Below are 20,674 nucleotides of genomic sequence, written 5' to 3' on the forward strand. Positions count from 1 at the left end.
ATGAAAATGACACTTAGCCCAGTAGTGCACCATATATCGTCCTTTGCCCCCGGATAGATGTTTTGTATGGTAAGCGGCAGAGTAGTTAGCCAACTGGCAAAGCAGGCAATCAAGTACAAGTGGCAGAGACTGGCTGAGTAACACTGTTTATGATGTCGGCTTTTAGGACATATCAGTCAGGAGAGGGGGCGGCAACATGTGAGCCATGTCCTCAAGGTACGGCGTTATACCTACTGAATACAGATGACCAAAGCAGTATCACCACGCAGAATTGTACACCTACTGCATTCATTTGCTTCATTTGTGGGCAGGGTTTAAGTGCAATGATTTGGGCACTACCGAACCCAAGGAGTGCCCTAAAGGGTTCGTCTGCAGGAATGGCAGTGAGATCGCATGCCCGGCTGGAACGTATCTTGAGCACACTGGATCCTCAAGCGATACATCATGCAAGCCTTGGTGAGTTATTTCGTCTTGCGCTGCTCTACTGCAATCTGAAGCCAATGCGTATAATAAGAGTTCTCATACTTGATGACCGCAGCGTGTGCCAGTCTCGTTTTACAGTCCTCCGGGAAAGGCGTGCACACACGTCGGGTCCACTTCTATCACTGAAGCTGCAAGTTGTACTGAAGGCTACTACTGCCGGCTAGGAGCACCATCACCCACGCCGACAGAGATATCATGTTTAGACGAAGAGAAGACTGCATGTCTCCCAGGTGCAAGATGCCCATTGGGGTACTTCTGCCCAGCAGGCTCTTCATCTCCCATGGCCTGCCCTCTGGGCACGACTGGGAAAATCGAGGGAGCTACTTCAACAGCTGCTTGCGCAGCGTGCCCTTCTGGGTTCTTCTGCCCGCCCGGTGGGGGGCAAAGGCCTTGTCATGCAGGCTTTGTGTGCTCTGGAGGGGCATCAGTTCCCAAGCCTATGGCCGCCAATGGTACCATCTGCCAAAAAGGTCACTACTGCCCTGACGGTCTTCTTGAAACTGAATGCGCTGCAGGCACCTATGCAGATGCTCAGGTGAGCTCATGCTCAGTTGTGACGCTCCGATTGCCCAACCTCACTGGGCTCTAACAAGCAATAATCAGGCATTTCAAAGGTCAAAGGGCATACCGTTACCGATGAAATTTTAATAATTTTGTTGTGTTGTCTGATAGGGTCTCTCAGAATGCAAACCATGCCCTGCTGGATTCGTCTGTAACAATCAAGGCAATCTATCCCGTCACTGCCCCCATCCCAACGGCCCTTTTATAGTACACGAAAAACGCGCCCTCTAGAAATCTCGTAACTTGAAGCTGGAATCCAGTGGGAATGAATCGTAGCGTTCGGAAACGGATGTCAACTTGCATTCAATGTACTGGCTTAAACTGTCCCTTTTCAGGTAGTATGACGGGCACTGAAACGAAGTGCTCACGAGGATATTTTTGCCCAACTGGCTCAATTGAGGCTAACAAATGCCCCATGGGCACATTTAATAAAGCTGAAGGCCTGCACGATATCTCGTATTGCTCTCCCTGCCCTCCAGGTGTGCGCCCCTTCAGAATAACTTCAGAAGATGAGTAGGGGAAGGTAGCAGTATGAGGCCACATTTGTAATAAACGAGTCTACATACACCCTCACCGTCTTTTTTGTTGGATAATCCCAGTATGTACGACGCTGTTCTACTCAAGGGTTATCGGCCCACTGAATCCCTCTTCATGCAACAGGCAAATATTGTGACAGAGGAGGGCTTGAACAACCTTCAGAAGACTGCGCTGCGGGCTTTTACTGCCAAACGGGCTCAATACAGCCGCAGAAAGATGTGGAAGAATGGCCCAAAGGCAGTGGCAAATGTCCTCCGGGGCACTATTGTCCGAAGGGAAGTGTACGTACGGCACGAACTCAATACAAAAGTGCATCTAAAGCATGGTCAGTAACTGAAAAGGAGTGCCATGGGACCTTTGTGTGTTTCTTACCTCACTATATATACACCTGCTGCAATATAGGCATTGAGGGAGACTCATTCTAGGGCTTGTTTTTGTGTAGGGGGCACCCGAACGATGTCCGCCTGGGACATTCAATGCAAATTGGGGAGCAGAAGCTTTAGCCAGCTGTCAGAAGTGCACTCAAGGAATGTTTTGCGGAAGCTGGGGGCTCAGCGCCCCAGATGGGCTGTGCAGTTCGGGTACGCCTCACCATCATGTCAAAATCGATAGTTGGTGCGCTGGTAACGAAATCAGTCACGCTATTGGAATGCATATCGTAACCCGGAGGCAGGTTTGTGGTAACACTAAAGTCTGCTTGGTTTTCGGTTTGCTTGTAAGACCGCCGTTCAGCAGGCACGCTTTGCATAGTTCTTTAATTTCTTTGTGAATGCCATGGGCATGGGGTGCTTGTAGGCTTTTACTGCAAAGAAGGATCTACAACATCCACTCCACTGCAAGAGGCAGCAGGAGACCTTTGCCCTACAGGCCACTATTGCACAGAAGGTAGGTGGCCAAAGGGGTGGCCATATGCAAATGGATCCATGCAATAAAGTGTGCCATCAGGTTGACGCCGACACACGTCACATGTTACCATACCATACTGCACGAATATTTATCACATTTACGGGCAGAAGCTGCTTGTTTCTGACTGTATTGTTGTACGGAGCCGTATGCTGAATGACTTTATGCACTCGCTGTTACAAATTTCAGGGTCCTGGGAGCCAACACCTTGCCCATTAGGCACATTTAGTGCTCATACCGGTAAGTGTTCAAAGATGCATACTTCCTTGAGAAGTTTCATGCTTTCATGATTAAGCACCGCTCGTCCTCTTGTTCTAATTATGCAACTAGCAACATGATGTGTGGCCATTGATCACTTTTAGGTGCCAGCGAATGCTCAGCCTGTCCCGCGGGATACAAATGCCCAGAGGGCGCTGTGGAGCCTGAGGAATGCCCAGCTGGCCTTTACTGCCAAGTCGGAGAGTTACCAAAACCGTGCCCAGGGGGAACCAGATCCTCCACTACTGGCCTTTCTGAAGAAGGACAGGTAGTTTCGACCTGTGTATTGCGTTAGATGCTTCATAGAAACAAAAGTTTTAGCACTTAAATTGAGGAACTTCTCACCGTGGAATATGCGTCAATAGCTATCAGCGAGTCGAAGTTCAAGGTATAAAGAGTACACTATGCACTGTGCGACATATTCAGGCATGCGTGTGTTGTTGCAGTGCATCGATTGTGGCTCCGGACAAGCTTGTGATGGCATGCACGCTACTGGTCCTTGCTCTGAGGGGTTCCTCTGCCTCTCAGGGGTGGGGCCAACCAAGTCTCCCAGCCTCTGGCAGGATCTGTATTTGCCTTCCGCTATACAGATGGGTGGCCCCTGCCCTATAGGTCACTTCTGTCAGGAGGGGGTTTCGCTCCCAACAGCTTGTCAAAGAGGCACATCCACAATAGCAGAGGGTAGCCGCAGTGCACAGGACTGCGTGCAATGCAGCGCTGGTTTTTACTGTAGCCTGAATTCGTCAGTAAGTACCGGTACACAAATGCCTTTCTTGGTCCCGAAATTTGCCTCTGTAAAAAAACTTTCCAACGCGGCCCCCAGTTATACATTAAGTGGTTCCTGCTTGTTGTTCGAATGAACCCCTGCAGGAAGTGCTCGAATGCCCGGCTGGCCACTATTGTGCCCCAGGGAGCATAGATCCCATTCCCTGTGCATCGGGCACCTATAATCTATCGCCACAAGCTTCTTCTGCTGATGAATGTTTGAAGTGCCCTGCTGGCTACGTTTGTACGACAGCAACAATAGACTACTCACAGTGGCCATGCCATGTGGGCTACTATTGCCCAGAAGGTTCTGCATTGCCACTACCGTGTGCACCAGGCACATATGGTGCTATCAGCAAAGCTGAGTCTTCCGAGGACTGCAAGGATTGCCCAGCAGGCAAGCTGTATATGCGAAGTACTGCGTTCATGTGGCACTGCACTCGTGTAACAAGGGCTGCTTAAAACGAGTACAAACGAGTACCAGACCACAGATTAATGAAAAAATTCACCTCATGGACAACCCGCTTCAACAGCTGGGCTCACCACCACCGTTGCCTGGTTGTCAGTGCCTTTACTCATGGTATTCAGGGTACATCTGCATAGGAGGTGACGCGCCTCCTTCTCCTTGCCCCGCTGGAGGATTCTGTGAACAGGGATGTGCAGAAGCCACCCTGTGCCCGGCTGGACGTTATTGCCCTGGAGCCACAGATGTGCCGCTAATGTGCCCCAATGGTTACCACTGTCCTGAAGGCTCCATGCACCCTTTATCGTGCCCTGAGGAGGCCATCTGTCCGGCTGGGACTGGCGAACCAATCATATGCCCTGCAGGCAGCTACAGAACTACCTCGGCCCACTGCATTCAAACACCTTCTACCGAGACCTGTTGTGTGGCCTGCCCTCCAGTAAGCTCTAGATACTGCACAGCTTCAACAAGCTAGCCATAGGATACTGGTGAAATCTTTATAGTGGCTCGGCTTTGTTTCCGGGCTCCCTGGCATCCTCATATACTACCTCACTGTGCGGTGTCCCACTTCATCACTCCAACGTAATTCAGGGAACATACGCCCCCTATTCAGGAGCTTCATCCTGCGATCCATGTCCTGCTGGATACCTTTGTTACGGGGGTACCTCCATGAGTACCCCTCAACTTCCAGAAACGGACAGGGGAGAGCCTTGCCCTGCGGGGCATTACTGTCCTTCTGGGAGTTCCATCGCTCAGCCATGCCCTGCTGGAACCTTCAATGACCAAGAGGCACGTGGCAATCTTCTTGAAGCCTGCAAAGCATGTGATCCCGACACGTATTCTAATAGCTCTGGCCAAACAGGTTGTTTTGCATGCGGCCCAACATCAATTGCCGACGCAGGGCAAACCACATGTACATGCATGGGTGCCCACCGGTGGTTCCAACCCAGTCAAGGTTCATGCATTTGCAAGGGCGGCTTTGAGAGTTATGACACGACGGGAGCGTCAATGTCCAATATTGATTCTGTACTAGACTGCCAACCTATTGTAAAGGACAACTGTAGCGGGACTCAGCTCCAGCTGCTCTCTACTCCTGCCACACAGCTTCGCGCTAGCGATGGCGTTTGTAGGGATCCGTCAGAATGTGAAAAAGAGTGCCCCAGCGGTAAAGGAACCTTCCTAGCCCTGTCAGGGCAGTGTTTTTGCCTGCCTCTTAGAAACAGCGATTCAGTTTGCGATGCCGATTGCAAGTGAGTCCTGGCGTACCTACCGCGCAGGTCTGCTGAGTTTTCCAATGCTCTGCAGTAGATCTGCTCAAGCGGAAGTACATAGTCGGTTCATGAATAAAGCATGAATATATGCTGATATTACTTAGGCACCAAGTACTCCGGGCTCACTACAAGGATTCCGCCTTGATATTTAGTACCGAGGAAGATGGCATCGTCGGTCGAATAACGATTTCTGAGTTCGCGGGAAATGGGAGGGTACTGGGAAAGATTAGATGCTTGGAGGCCAGCTACAGCGAATGTGCAGTCCACTTCTATGAAGCGACAAAGGATGGTGTTTGGGGGCACCTTGGTGTCCCTCAAAGTACGCTGCTAGCCCGTCTTCCTGCACACCCGCATTCAACTTATTGTGGGGGCCTACAAGACAGTGACCATGCGTTCTTTCAAATAACGGAAGAAAGTTGTAGGACTCTGCTCAATAAGCTGCTAGTTATTTGTCGCACACGCTTTCAAACAGTAGTGTGTATGTGATTACAGGTTTTCAAGAAGAATATGGACCTTTTACGGAGCCAACAAAATCAATACAACGCCGATCCTACTTGTCCAGACATTTCCGTGTCTCAAACTCCACTTCAGCAATACATTCCCCGGTGCAGTGTTTGCAGTTGTATGACACTGTTGCATGGTGGGTGGGCGATGGGGTCTATCCCGTCTTTTTAAAAGATTCTCTTCTAAACACCAATGCTCCAGTGGATATATCACCGTTTTTACAACTAGAATCTCAAATTCGTTCTCAACAGGATGCCAGGGGCGCTAACAAGAGTACATTCACAGGGTCCAGCTTGCAGGTAAGGGTGAAAATCGCCCATGGCGTTTTTCACTATTGCTTGGTGCCCTGTTGGACAGAGCCAGCAGTAGATTTTACACTGTATTGTGCTCCTCACAATGTATTCTAGCCATAGCCTTCAGATGTGCGTCCTCACCCGACTAGAGATGTCCACTACCCGTACACACGCAGAGGACACCCAGGAGCTAACATTCAAGTAACTTGAAATAAAGCCTTCTTCGGCCTTCCTATCAGTTTGTGCTACACAGCTTTGTGAGAGGTCATGCCTTGCTCCTGATCTGTGTATTTCTTCAGTATTTTGTATACACATTTACTATGGAGGGAATTTTTGCCTTCGGAACTAGCGAAGACAACGCGCCACAGGCTATATTCTCAGTCGTCGGCATGGGCATGCACTGTCCTTTGGACACACGGTCAGCCAAAAGCCTGCCTGCTTTCCATGCATCGTAGGCGCAGTATTATGTATTACATGCATCAAAAAATGAGGCCGCGTCACCGATACGCCGGTCCGTTCCGCATGCGGTAGTCAACGAAGAGGTCGTTAAAGTATGCACTCGTTTAAACCGAGACAACAAAAAGCCATGAAAGCAGCACCTGCAAACATTTTTGCTACGTTTAGGTACCCCGAGGCAGCATCCCCTTCGTCGCTTGCACGCCTCGGAGTGCAGCTGCAGCAGGTGAATGTAGAGCCAGACATGACTATACTATTGCTGACGCTTTCCTGTTTACTGGCTATTCTGGTCGTTATGTTGGTGTCCATTTCGGCTGCAAGACGGCGTCAGTATCGGAAACGGCAGAAGATGCACCGGAAAGACGTTAACGAGCGTCATGATCTTGTTCTAGGAAGCACGAGAGCGACAACAAGAATGCGAAGAAGGCTAGAGTCATTACTCGCAGATTTGATTGAACAGAGGATCTATACACAAGAAAATTGCACAGTGCTTGCATTGGGCCCTGAGCAGATCGAGCCTATGCTGGGTCATATTCCTCGGGGGAATCCTCAACCACAAGCCTTTGAAAAAGCCTTTGGAGCATTACACAACCTCGAGCGCAAGCTCAAGTCATTTTCTTCTAATGCATCGCGACAGTTCCAGCAAACAGCACAAATCGTGGCGGTGGAACTTAGTGAACTAAAAAAGGAAATACTAGGTGCCCTAGAACCCATCGAGCAGAGGTTACAGGTGAGTATGAAAGGCATATTACTTTGTGCCCGACATGCTAACCAGATCGTCGCAAAAAGGCTTGTCAAAAAAGGATCGTAAACTATCACCCCGCGAAGTATCTTTGTACATCACAATGAGTTCGTGATTTTGGCACGGTAAAACTTAATGGTGTAGTTAATTAGGGAAGACACGTGAAGGAAAATATTGTATGCACCAGCATTTGCGTCCTGTGCAAACAGCACCGCGGCAAGCTTCATGCGCACATGGGCCCTACGCTGGAGAGCATCAGTCGTCTTTTAGGCGATTTGAGATCGCCAGACTTGCTTATGAATGCAATAGCCCGTGGAAGAGAGGAAGAGGGGCCTGACATGGAGGAGTCTGCTCTAATTGCAAAGTTTGTCCTCACCCCTACTAGCATCGGCGTGCCTGCAACCTTCCACGTCCGCCTGCTTCATGCTGCATTATATGGCTTGCGCCTCACCATGAAAAAGTCGGATTGCTTCCACATTTTTGCGGAGACTATTCGAATGTTCAATAAATGGACCGCTGAACTGACAGCTAAAAATCGGCATACCGAAGGGGGGATAAATGCACTTTCCGAAGAAAAGAAGCAGTTGATGCGGAGCGGCTACGACCTACTGACAGAAGGGCGGACCATTGTTTCCGTTGCCAGGGATGCTGAAGAGAGCATCAGAGGTCGTTTCGTGGATGGCACGAGGCGCGAGGAGGAGATGCAGCAAACGTCCATTAAACAGCTTGCTGAAATTTTGTTCTCAGTGATAACTACAGCAATCAAAAACCTTGTGGAGCAAGAAGATGCACTTCTGCAATTGCATCTAAGCCAGTTGACTGGGCTGGTGTATGCTGGAAACAGTTCTTCTAACGGAAGTCAATGCAATGAGCAGAATGCCTCCATCGCAGTCCAGACTTACGGCAAAGCTTGCAGAGCGCACTTTATGCAATCCATGAAGGCAGCAACTGAAATAATACAGAAGCAGTTTGGTAAGGATGAGGTATTTCTCTACATTTTCTTGAGCATAACGTCCTGATCAGCCCTTGTGTAACTGCTGCCCTAAATGTCTTCAAAGAAGAAGCATGGCACGAAAAGGATGTAAAATCATAATTTTTTCATTTAGGAGAGGTCATGGGGAAAGACCGAGAAGCGGCACAAGCACTTGAGCTACAGCAAACGACCCTAGTTACCCTCCTACTAAAACAGAAGGCTCGTGTAGACGAAGAGTACCTGGAAAAAATTCACCGTCTGGAACGCCACCTGATGCTCATTTCCATACAGCTCTTAATATACAATAAAAAAGCACTTGAAGAAGAAGCCTTCGAGGTATTTCATGCCACTGTTCCTATTTCACCGTTTCGAAGTTTTCTTGAGGAACTTTTTCTCATGTGGCCTAACTTCATTTTTAGTGCCTCTTTGGACGGAGGAAATCTGCAATGGGGAAACCTCATCAGAAGATCAATGTAGAAGATGTTCTTGTCAGCTTTCTGCGAGCATCTCTGCAGGCATCGTTATCCGCCTGGACTGAAACATTGCACTCTGGCGTAAGAGCAGAGGCTCAAATACTCCAACGGCAGGCTAAGGCCGGTGAAATTGACGCGTCGGAATACAGACAAAGAAAGGCTTCCATGACCTCTTTGCTCGACCTTGAAATTCAACGGCTCACAAGAGAACAGTTTGCCAACAAAGTGGCTCGCATTGAACGCTTCGAACAAGAAGCAATGCGCGCATACCAACAAATGTAGGCCTCCTCGCAGAACTCACACGCTCTTCGACTGGGCAGTAGATGGGAGACGACTTATGCGTGTGTTTGCCAGAACTAAAGCTCCTTAGTAATACTTCCCTTATGTTCTGTCTATAAGGGAAACTTTTCGAGGATCATTCCAAATATTGTGCTCAGAATGGAGGCAACACACAAACGTCAAAAGCTCGAAGCTGACTTGCAGCAAGCAGAGGCAGATGCGTTGGCCAGCTTGGTGCACAGAAAACTTAAGCATTCCTGGAGAACTGCTGCAGTTGAAAGAGAACTTATGTGTAGTTCTGTGGCTGCGTCGTGGTCACGTACTGTTGCAAACCAGGAAAGGTTTGTTTTCTCGGAGGATTAGGCACCAACGCTCTAACGCACAGCTGGCGATCAACGAACATAGTGATGAGACTTCAAGCCGGCCACTGAAGCTCGGCTTAGTTCTGCTTCATGCAACCTAGCAAAAGCATTTACATACCTCATACCAATTGTACACTGAAAAACTGCCGTTCGGATGCGAGAAAGGCCCGTGATGGCTTTTAAGAATAAGTGGTTGCGACAAACCTTACGAAGGTGGTTGCACTAATTTAGGGAAAACGTGAAATCGAGATTCCATTAGAGTCAACGCAGAACAGCTTTTTTCTCCATGGCATTTTTCTGTGCAGGCTGTTTGGAATGGAAACAGACGTTCAGGAGTGTTTCGCCTTGGCACACCTGCGCATAAGAGACGCCGACGGAGGCTCTACAGGACTCCCGCAAATCCTACACGAACAACAACAGCAAACTGAGTGCACTGTTGAAGATATGATATGCAAGGTGCGAGAGCAACAGGCCAGACATACGGCGGATAACGTGGCCAAAATGGACACATTGAATCAAGAATATGATGAAGAGATGAAAGAAGCACTGGAAGCAGTAAACGCTACGCTTGCAGAGCGGCGTGAGGCTCTTTTGAAAGCCTTATTGCACGAGGCTGGTATTGATGCGGAGGCACATGACAAGCTACAAACCATTGGAGAGGAAGATGCAGTACATGGTGCTGCAAGCTGCCTAGAGGCTGCAGCCAAGCAGTTCTACCAGGATGCTGTTGCAGAGGAGAAGGAACGTTCTGAGGTGGAGGCTTTTGCCAGAGTCGATGGAGATATCCAGCTCCATCAATTTAAGCAGGAAGCTGAAGAGCGCTTGGTCATGCTAAAGTCAGCAATCGACGAGGAGCTCCAGCGCCGCTCAGATGCACTTTCGTCCACCTTCGTGCAGCACCAAGATGCTTGCAGGACAGCACGCCAAACGATTTTAGAAGCTTATCACCAGATAATTGAAAATCGCAATCTAAGTGTGGGTAATTTTTTAAGCCCAACCTAAATCAGCAAACTTAATGCTACCTAGAATGCTTTTCGATGAGCGCCAGTTTACCTGGATTAGATTCTACATGGAAGCTTCCATTTGTCCGTCGAAATAAACAAATGACATTGCTGTTTGTATTCAATAGCATATCGTCACTTTCGATTGGTCTTACGCTTGTTGAACTAGGAAGTTTGGGTTCAAGAGACACTAGATATGATTTGGCCAGTAGCTGCATTTCCCCGTCCTGACCATGAAGTGCACAGAAGCATGCAATCTGCCTTTTCATACTTCCGCACTGACTGGTATGGCTCGTCCATCTCTAAGGTTGACAATGTCCTCTCTACCAGTACTGTATTCATTTACAAAATATAGATTGTGTCATGCGTTTGATTGATATACTGCTGCTTTAAACGCCAGGAGCAGAGTGGGTTCTGTTGTAGCATTGTTCTTCACAGGGAAGAAGTGCTCCTGATATGGCAGTCAGGCCAACTCCAGGAGCGTCTTGAAGCTACTGGAATTCAGGACAACAGGTTGCTGCAGTCAAGAGCATCTGACTGGGCAGCCGCCTTTGCGTCTTCTCATTCAAAGAATCCCGATGAGTCTCAGGTGAACTATAAATTCCAGGCTGGTAACCAACTTTGTACGCTCAGGAATACGACACTGTTCACAACCACGTTTGACCTAGCGAAAAAATTGCTAGGGAGAAAATAATTTGCATGATTCTGAGAAGCAGGTGTACGCGTCAATACCTGGGCTTCTTTGTAAAAGCAGCTAGACGCACGAGCTTGGCCTCATCGGATCGAGCTGCGTGGTAGTGTGTGTTAGTGGACTCTAGCGTTATTCGTGACTCTGCAAAAGGCCTCAGACTGGAAACACGAATGTGCACCAAGCAACTGACTAGGGCTGTATCCTGCTTAAAGCCTTTAAAGTTGCAGCTAAGCTTAAGGTCCTTCTCTGCCCTACGTTCTCAGACGAAAGGAGGTGTTGAAGGTAGTATACATACAGCGAGACCTGTTGAACCGCAGCAATCACGTGTCAACGCAGAGTACTTAGCGAAGAACAAAGCTCTGTTGGACAAGATTGCAGAGGCACAGACAAATCTAGCTCTTGCTGAGGCTGTGATGCTCGAAAAATGTCTCGGTTTTCAAGGTGGAGGCCCAGCTAAGAATGCCGAGGCCGCCAAAATGAAGCGCACGGAAATAGCACGTCTCGCACACCTAAAAGAGGGACTTCAGAGGTAAAAGCACACCATTGCTCGAGCCAAGCCTCGCTAGAACGGGTTTATATTCTGTCGCGCGTTACTCAGCATTCACATCTTTATATTTGGTGGATTGCGAGCTTCAGTGAAGCAGCAGAGATCCGAAAGAAGTTCATCGAGGAAGAGTTAAGGATACTGGAAGAAGACAGAGAGGAAGAGGCACGGCTCAACCGGGCCAAACAAACAGAATCTGCAAAAATTGAAATGCTTTTTAGAGTAAAAGAAGCCAGCGAGGAAGGCTCTGAGGCGCTTGCACAGCTAAAACAGCAACGGGAGCAGGCCCTTGCAGAAATGCTCAAAGACATGCAGGCTGTGCGCGAGACTCAAAAAGCCAGCAGCCAGAGCCGCCTAGCTGAAGCAAAGGCAGCGCTAAAAATGAAGCAAGAATACATTTGCGAGCACTTCGAGGCAAGCAAGCAGGAGATCTTCAAGGAGTTTCAAGACATGAGCAGACTTCTTGCAGAGAAGGCGAGACAGAACAGGAATTCTGCGCTGCTGGAAATAGCACGGAAGGATCCAACTCCCGACAATGTCTTTGAGTAAGGGCTTCACATGCCATATAACTGGCTCTATTTGTGTGTCCTTAGGACTAGACTAACTGACGTGTGCTGCACGACTTCCAACCACAGCGCAGCCAGGTACTTGCTAAAGCGGTCAAGCGGCGACTGGGACTTACTACGACATTCGCATGCTATTGCTATTGCGAAACAACGTAGGCTTTACAACAATATGAAGGCAGAGCACCGCAACAATGTCAAAGCCCTGATAATTAGGCAAATGCAAGAAAAGGCAAAGTATAGACATACCGCCGCAATGGAGCGAAAATCCCAAGAAATTCAACAGGCAGATGAAGAAGAGCCGTGCGTGTAAAAATCAGCAAAATTAATGCAATGTGTCCTATTTCCCAATTAGATCACGCCATTTGTTATGAAATCGGATACACCATGCACTCAGCTACACCTTACTCTGCGCATGGCCCAGACATCTGTAGTTGGTTTATTTGTAGTTTCCATGAGATCTCACTGATTGGTTCAATAGGTTTTGAAACAACGTTCAATTTAGCAGACATCTGTAAGGCGTGATACGTGTTGCAGCCTACCTGCGGCTACGAATTTGAGCAACTCGGACAGGCATGGAGAATTGGAAGCCTACACACGGCAGCGGACTGCACAGCTGCACCAGGAGAAGCTTCAAGATATTCAAGGGGCCGCCCAAGACGCAGCACTTCAAGACGAGATATTAAGATTGCACGAGCAGCACCTTGACCATGTTATTAATACGCTCCAAGAATTTATAAACTTTAAGGATTCACCAGCAAGTAGCTTACTTGAAAATGCTAGAAAGGTATTGCTCACTACTCACAAAACGCTCGCAATGAGGGCGTGTATAGGCCCTTGGCACCCCTGATCTGGCGTTGAATTTCCACTGGCTGTCTCTTGTGAGTAGGAATATAGGTGAACTTCGATGTGCTGCCCTTTGTTGATCCAAAGCCATATTCTACTTTATCAGTGTAGTGGGGTAACCTTCACAGTATTTTGTGGTGGGATTTGTCCCGTTGGATGATTTTTGGCAAAGACGTGGAGATGCGTTCTACGAGAATACTTTTTGTAGATTAGATTGGTAGCTGCAGCATTGCTAGACGCTGAACGTTAATGGACCTCTAAAACTGTGAAGGAGACGAACACACTGAGCACATATTTGCTTGTAGCTTACGCTTGAACAGGAAAAGGGAAGGCTGGTAAAGGAGCGCGAAGAACTGCGTTTATTTGTTACTGCACGGCTCCAAGAGGTGGAAAAGCTGTCTCGCGAGAGCAAGAAGCAAGAAGAAAAGAAGAATCAACACGAGATCCGTGGCGCCTACAAGCAACTTAATGCTAATATCGAGAATCGAAATTCGGCAGCTCAGAAACGCTGTCTAGAAAGAGAATCCATGAGACAGAGCGAACAGCAAATGGAAGAAGCGCGCAAGCTGCACCATTTTATTGGAATGATCGGATTCGATGGCACGACTCTCGAAGAGCTCAAGAAGGCCTCAAAACGCCGTATGGAAAAGCTGCATCGCGCGACAGAACGCGAGCGTCAAAGGCAGAAAGGGCTCTTGGCATCTAAATGTAGCGCAAGGGCTGCTAGGCGAGCGAAAACTCTCCAAAGCACCGCACAGGTGAATTTCGATTGCGAAACTCGTCTCAGAGAGTACAAGATGGTTACGCAGACACTGTACAAAACACTGCCTGTGTTGCTTTAAAAGACTACATGGTACAAAAAACTCATCTCATGGGCGGGTATTTCTGGAATAGCAGGTATTTCACCTGGTGGAAGCACTTCTACATTTGTACGTTGCTCATCATTAACAAAGATGCATTCAGTGTCGGTGCTGCAGCTCGCTGGCCATTCTCAAAACTAGCGACTTATTTTTCTCTTACTGGTTCAGGCAAACAGGGATCAAATGGATATGCAGAATGCACAAGGCATGCTGCTGTCGATTGCGGCTAAATGCACAGCCACGATTGGTGAAGCTTCAGATCCTGATGCTGCTGGAGAAAGGGAGTTCCGAAAGTTTGCATGGAAGATGGAGGTTAAAAAATTCGCTGAGGAGAGATTTAAAAGATTGGGTGAAGCTCTTGCAGAGTTTCTTGAGAAAGCTGAGAGCGCCACCTCATCCGCGAGAAGAGAGGTGTCACCTGACATCCTGGGTGGTGGAGAGCTCAAGCAATCCGTGTTTCAGGTATGGATCTGAACACAGCAACCTGGATCTTTGATTATTTTACTCGCACTTAGCTTTCAAAATTTCGCACCACCTAGCTTAAGTGATCATATGCCACCTGATAGATTTGTACCAAAATATTGGACAACACCACCCAGTGAACCGTTTACCAACGGCATTGGAAGACACACTGTCTTCTGTACGATGAGCCGCTTTGTGCGCTATTTATTTGCGGTGCACTTTTAGGTAACAAGGCTTTTGGAAGCCATTAACGCGGTGCACATGGCTTCAGAGAGTTAGTCCTTCGACAGTCAGGGAAAGACCTTCGCAACAAGCTTGCTGCCCTAAAGTTAAGAATTCCCACCGGCTCATTTGTTCCCACGCATCTACGAAGAAGCATCAGACCGATTATGATGCTCTGTACGTCGTGTGACAAAGATCTCACTTCATTTCCTACAAGCCATGCTCTCTGTTTTTCTAGTATAGTTTCTGTAGTACAATGAACTGCATGGAGGCAAGCAAGTTGCGATAGCGTCACCTACAAGGGTCCTTGCTGCTCAGCGGCATCTCAGGTATACAAAACCTAACATCAATGGTGGTCGCATTTAATGGCTTGCTTTCCAAGTTATGCCGTGTATGTCATTTAAGTGGTGACCACACCACAGTAGTTCGAATACTAGCTAGCAGCCTGTGAAACTGGGAACATAGAGCATCTATTTTATCCTTGTTAACATGGTGCATGCATGCTGAAGCATTGCTGGCTTGAGCACGCTACACGCAGGAAGTGAACTTTAGATGCATAATCATACAAATGTAGATGGGGTATGAGCCAAAGAATGCTTGTATTCTTAAGAAGCTAGTAGCCTTGTCACGATAATTTAGGGTAGGCTCTCCTATTGGGAATAACGTCCCGAATTTCCTGTTTTCTGGACGGCTGTATTAGTGCATACGAAACAACTAAGTTTCACGACATTGGATAGTACGGTGGCGCTCATACGCATCGTCCAGTTCCATCAGTCTCATTGGTTTGAGGCAAACTTCCTGCCGACTATAAGTAACGTGGATTTAAAGAACAGACAATAATAAGGATCTCAGCAGGCTTTTCTGTGGGCAATGTGCCCACTTTGGAGTAACTCCATTTGGTAGTGAATCATTTACTTCAACGATTTCCATTGGCACGGGCTGTGTGTAGATAGTCAAGTTACACTTCAATACTTTTTGTTAGACTTGCTAATTAGTAAAGACTTCACTAATTGGTTTGTACTCACGTTCATCTTTTCCTTGTCGAGTGCTTCTAGCTTGATACTAGAAGACTCGACGTTGTGTGCCTGTCCGCTAGATGCTATGTGTGTCTAGCTGTGAATGCTCGGATACTGCGAGTGTAGCCAGGCGCATCCTGCCTGTTTCTTTTCGCTCTTGTTGGGAACTCCTAGCGGCGCGAGCAATGAATGAGGGGGCCTCTTTCGTAAGAGAATCAGTAATTTCAATTAGTGTTCTTGAGCGCGCAGTTTATTGTATCTATATATAAGCCCCGAATAGCGGATTACAGTTGGTAGCATTGCATTATGTGATGGAGCTCTTCCCTGCTTTTCTACCGGCTGTAAATGCACTGCATTGCCAGGTGTCCCTGCAGTAGCTGTCTCATTCAATCAGATTATTCAGCAGTTCAATAGATAAAGTTTTCGACACCAGCTCAATACAAATGAAACCTGTGGCGATTGAAGCTGTTGTTGGCGGTAGGCCTCTTGGGGTGGCAGACGAGGACCTAGAAGCTTGTAGGCTCGGAGAAGCTCCACAGGTGGTGGGAATGCATGGAGTGTCCTCGGATAAATTGATTATGGATGTATCCAGGATTTTATCAAGACCGGGAAAGTGTGACCGGTGTATGGATAGGCAGGTACACCAGACATAAACAAGACAGACAATCGTGGCCAGGTGGCTGGGACCATTTCCCATTCCTCTTACGAATAAGTGGATTTTCGTTGTTCAATCCATCTTTAGAAATGTTGGAGATGCTAGTAGACTATCAATATTGGCTTTCTACGTAATTGTCGAATACCCCTTAATAATTTGCTGACTTTACCACGCAAGCACATGACCCGTGGGGAGGCGAACAATCCTGAAGGAGCTGTAGAAGTGCTCGGGATTACTGAGCACTTCGAACACACTAGACGGAAGTTTCAAGTGAATTAGCTTGTAGCACATCAATCCCAAGGAGTTAACGGAGAAGTTGGGGGATTGATTTGCGGCGGGATAATTTGCGGCTCAGCTTCGTTCACAACATTAGTTGCCATGGACGACATTCCCGGCATTCGATTGAAGTTTTCCATCCCCAGTATATTCTTGATGCCTGGAAAATCTGACTTTGTGGTTGAATATTGCTTGAATAGTTCCCGGCTATTATTATGTTGTTCGGCATACTCAGGTTTATGCGCAGGCATTTTTAAGCTTGTTGTTCCTACATTCTTCTTTGTGTCTCTTCGGAACTTTCAAGTCGACAATCCTGCATGCACCGACTGTAGTTGCATGTAGACAATGGTTTGTGAGACGTGCAGGCACTGCTAAACTAGTGTATGCCTTTTAATTATGGCTACACATTTTACTTGCCTTCTTCAGCGGAAGAAGGCTCACGCATGTAAGCGCTCCGACAATAGCGAGGCACCGCGCCGCCGCGCTTGTGCTGACCTGATTAATCCTTCGTTGCTGGCTAGTGTGAGTGTCTTTCTTTCTTGTATTTTACTGTTGTTGTCGATGAACACGTTCGCCCCCTTTTTGCACGGCACTCGCGTTCCTGCCTGCGTGGCGCATAGCAATGCAGCAGGAAGTATATCGTTGTCGTACATGCAGTTGGTCTCGATGAGCAAGTACAGAACACAAGAAAGTGCCTGTAGAAGTGAGCGGGGGAATGCGATGCGGAAGAAGCTACACTATAAGACATTCTTCTAAACTAGCTATACTGAAGGAAGATTTAGAAATAATTAACTGTTTGGGTGGTCTGTTCTTATGTACCTTCAAATATCAAAGTGCTTCTAGTTCGACACAAGAAGATGCAGTGTTGTATGAGCATGCGCTAGATGCTGTGTGCAACTGGCAGTGAAATCTTGGATTGCTTGGAGGGTGCAGCTAGACGTATCAGCTGTCCGCCTCTCCTCATATCAGACACTTTGAAGGGCATGGCCAGAAAACGGAGGGAGCATTGTCTGGAAATAGTTTCAAAATTTCTATTAGGTGTGTATCGAGTTCGGATATCACTGCTGATAGAGCGCTACACTTCTTGCCATCCCACGACCTTCGTGAGACTAAGTGCATCATTCCTCGAAAACAGACTGCCTGTCATCTGCAGGGGTGTCGATCTAGCCTGCAGCCAGTAGCTGCAATCAATTGGTGAGTGACCTCAGGTTTAGACAGTGAGCTTGTCCAGAAGCCGTTGGTTGTGCTGCTAGAGTGTCCTCTGGTGGCTTGTTGAAAAAATGGATGATATCGTCGAACCCTCTGCAAACGTTTGTGCTGTTTCAGTGCCTGAAACTTTATTCCGCTTAATGTGGTGCCATACAAACGATGAAGGCTATATCTCTATTGCCTACATGCAAACGCCCAGTAGTAACCACATGTGGAGGTTGCTGGCGCACCCAACGCAAGTGCTCACTCACTTTGGAGGAGTCCTCATCTCCTGCATGATAGCTCCTTTGTACGCGAACTGTTGTTTTTTGGTGTAGTGAATTAAGCACTACAATCATGGCCATAACTGCAAGCCATGGATTTATCAGTGCTTGAATCTCCTTTTTGTTGCGTTTAGTGCTGCTACAGACGAGAATTGCAGAGTGCTGGATGAGTGTGCTTGACCTTCTCACGAGAAGGCACAAATAGGGGCCTTGTAGATCAGCGAAATGCCCTACGTGGCTCGACTACACTTGCAAAAGCCGCCGCAGCTCTACACCAGCTAGATCATCAGCAAACTTGCCGCTTTCTCCACAGGCACAAGCCCCAACCAGCAGCTCATTGTTTATATGGCGCTTCCAAATGAGTTTTGGGCCTTTCTCGAGCCTCCTTACTACGATTGAGTAAAGAGATTGCTAGCGACTGAGCGCACGTGGAAATACGAAAAACTAACAAGCTTTCTCCTCCGCCTTCCTAGAATTCCATGCAAAGTAGGTTCAAATAAGGAATCAGTGTGCTCTGTTCGAAAGTCTGTAAGAACAATTGATGAAGATGCCCTTGAGAATAGTCTCCATATCCACGGGTTCACGCTAGCTAGGCAGACTACGTGACGCCTGCAAACCAGCCCCCACACCAAGAACAATACTTGTTTTACCTCGTCACAGTTTAGTGCTTCAAGGGAATAGCCGAATCTATGCGAAATCAACACATATAGACTGGTCAGCCCCGCCGGCCCGCGTCTCCCCCCCTGGCCCATCGATCACCAGTGCCGTTTTAGCCACAGGTTGCCAGCAGAAAACGTTTTGCTGCTTACTCATTATTCATTCCAGCCCATAATCAATATCACGGAATGGAGCACAGCTGGCACGGAGCTTGGAATAGTATCGTTCCTTACAATCTCTCTAGCCATGCAGAACCGGTTTAGCTTACAACACAAACGATTATGCATACGCACTGATTTGTTGCGGCCTTAGGGACTGGCAGGCTGTGGTCCCACAGGAACCCTATTTCTTTAGGTGTATGCATTTAGAGCATGCGTTTAACGGCGAATAAACCGGTTGGTAGTAGTATTTTACTGCTGCTAAAACACACTAACTATGAATGCTTTGACGACTTTAAGTGCGCAGCAACATGCACCTCAGGTCTTCTCTCACACTCAGGCCAGAACCCTTAGTGGCAACGATAAGCAAGCGAGGGAGATCTTATGGAAGAACACTCAATACCTTCCTTAAAAGTATTTTCTATGGAGTAGGGAGTTAAGTGTCTCCACACAGAGACCTGTTGATCGTCATGGCAAGGGTCCGGAAAGTATTTCCTGACACTATTACACACATTAGTTTTTAGACACGGAATTATAATTCAAAGTTTCCCTAATTTTTTTGGCGCTCAACTCGAGCTCCCTGTCCTACTTTGCTGATAATTGCGTAGACAGTCCGTTATAACGAGGACCACGATCATTCCCACCTGCCACGCCCAGCACCTATGCTAGCTCAATTTATGAGCAATGAAGACCTACGTTAAGGACTTATTACCTGAACGCCAACCTGTGTAGGGCGCTTTTGTCCAGCAGTGAATATTGCACTTTACTTCAACTTTGGTGGCAATTTCACTGCGTCACTCGTAGTTCACGACTTTCAAAACCTATCGTTTATCATGTTTCTAGTTGGTAAAGCTAACCCATATCAACAGACTTAGGTTACTGTGGCTGAACAGTCTTTGCACTTGGTATGCACACCACACACCTTCGTTCGCACAACCGCGATAATTATAGCCAAAAGCTCGCCACCATTATTTTGAGGGGCAAAAGGCGAAAAGACCTCCACAAGCATATAAATGCATTTAATTATCCTTATAGAAGTGAGGTGAAAGCTCTTGTGTAATAGCACTGCGCTTGGCCAGTGGCTCCAGAGCCCCAGTAGCGTGCATCCCGCGAAACCTTGTGTTCAGATGGGGCGCGTGCTGCATCGAACGCAGTTGGCTGAAATAGCGTCCGAGAATTGCCCATAAACCAGTAATTGTCAGCTTAAAGGCCAATTAGTGGATGTTTGCGAACGTGCATAGAGACCTTTGTTTTCATTGCTGTCGGTACTGCGAACAAGCCGGTTCTAGTGGTTTGCTCAGTAGCACGAGCCTGTGCATGTTTATTCCTCTCTTGCTTCACCTCATTATACAACCTGAGATATAACGTAGCTGATGCCCGTTACCAGGCTCTAGGCGAAGAGAAGTCTAATGCATGGACTCGCGTGTATCAGTGTAGGGGACTATCTGCCCACAGGCATCCTTGTGACCTTGAATTTTGCCAACCGCTTGGCTCCCACTTTGGCTCAGACGGGAGGTATAATTAGTCTGCATTACTAGCTCAAAGTAAAGGTTATACTTCACACTGTTGCCTTATGCGAGGCTCCATGACGTGGCGCCGTGCACCGTCTTCGCCCCCCGTTGAGGGTCCATACACGCGTCAGGCAAGAAGGTATATGGTCCAGCACGGCTCAGGGCAATTCATGACGGCCTCTTCTACGTGCATAGACACATACAACACCCCGGGTGTCCTCCATTGCTGTCAGGCCATTGAGCGTGACTGCGGAGGTGAGGTGCGCTCTACTTCTCAAATTCGAAATAAAATGGGAAAGGGAATCATAGTAAACAAAGCAACGCATGAATCCTGGTGCTTTTCCAGCTATGGTTTGCTCTCTGGAGAAAACAATGGCCAAACTCGATGCTCTTTGAATTGGGTGGTTTGGTTCAACG

At 47.8% G+C, this 20,674-nt stretch overlaps 1 protein-coding gene across 1 annotated transcript; it reads left to right on the top strand.

Moving 5' to 3' along the window:
- The first annotated feature begins 3,146 nt into the window (after positions 1-3,146).
- LOC34620734 lies at positions 3,147-14,569 on the top strand. The gene is given in 22 exon segments (XM_026334649.1): positions 3,147-3,488; positions 3,613-3,951; positions 4,041-4,409; positions 4,562-5,220; positions 5,346-5,560; positions 5,734-6,044; positions 6,338-6,498; positions 6,663-7,224; positions 7,446-8,214; positions 8,334-8,582; positions 8,771-8,960; positions 9,120-9,302; positions 9,629-10,298; positions 10,494-10,609; positions 10,763-10,913; positions 11,237-11,544; positions 11,652-12,104; positions 12,282-12,459; positions 12,631-12,909; positions 13,289-13,726; positions 13,997-14,290; positions 14,516-14,569. Coding segments are annotated over 22 exon segments (7,290 nt in total).
- Positions 14,570-20,674: the final 6,105 nt, after the last annotated feature.

This window comes from Cyclospora cayetanensis, unplaced genomic scaffold (assembly GCF_002999335.1).
Source record: "Cyclospora cayetanensis isolate NF1_C8 unplaced genomic scaffold, CcayRef3 CcayRef3_contig_47, whole genome shotgun sequence".
Lineage (NCBI taxonomy): Eukaryota > Apicomplexa > Conoidasida > Eucoccidiorida > Eimeriidae > Cyclospora > Cyclospora cayetanensis.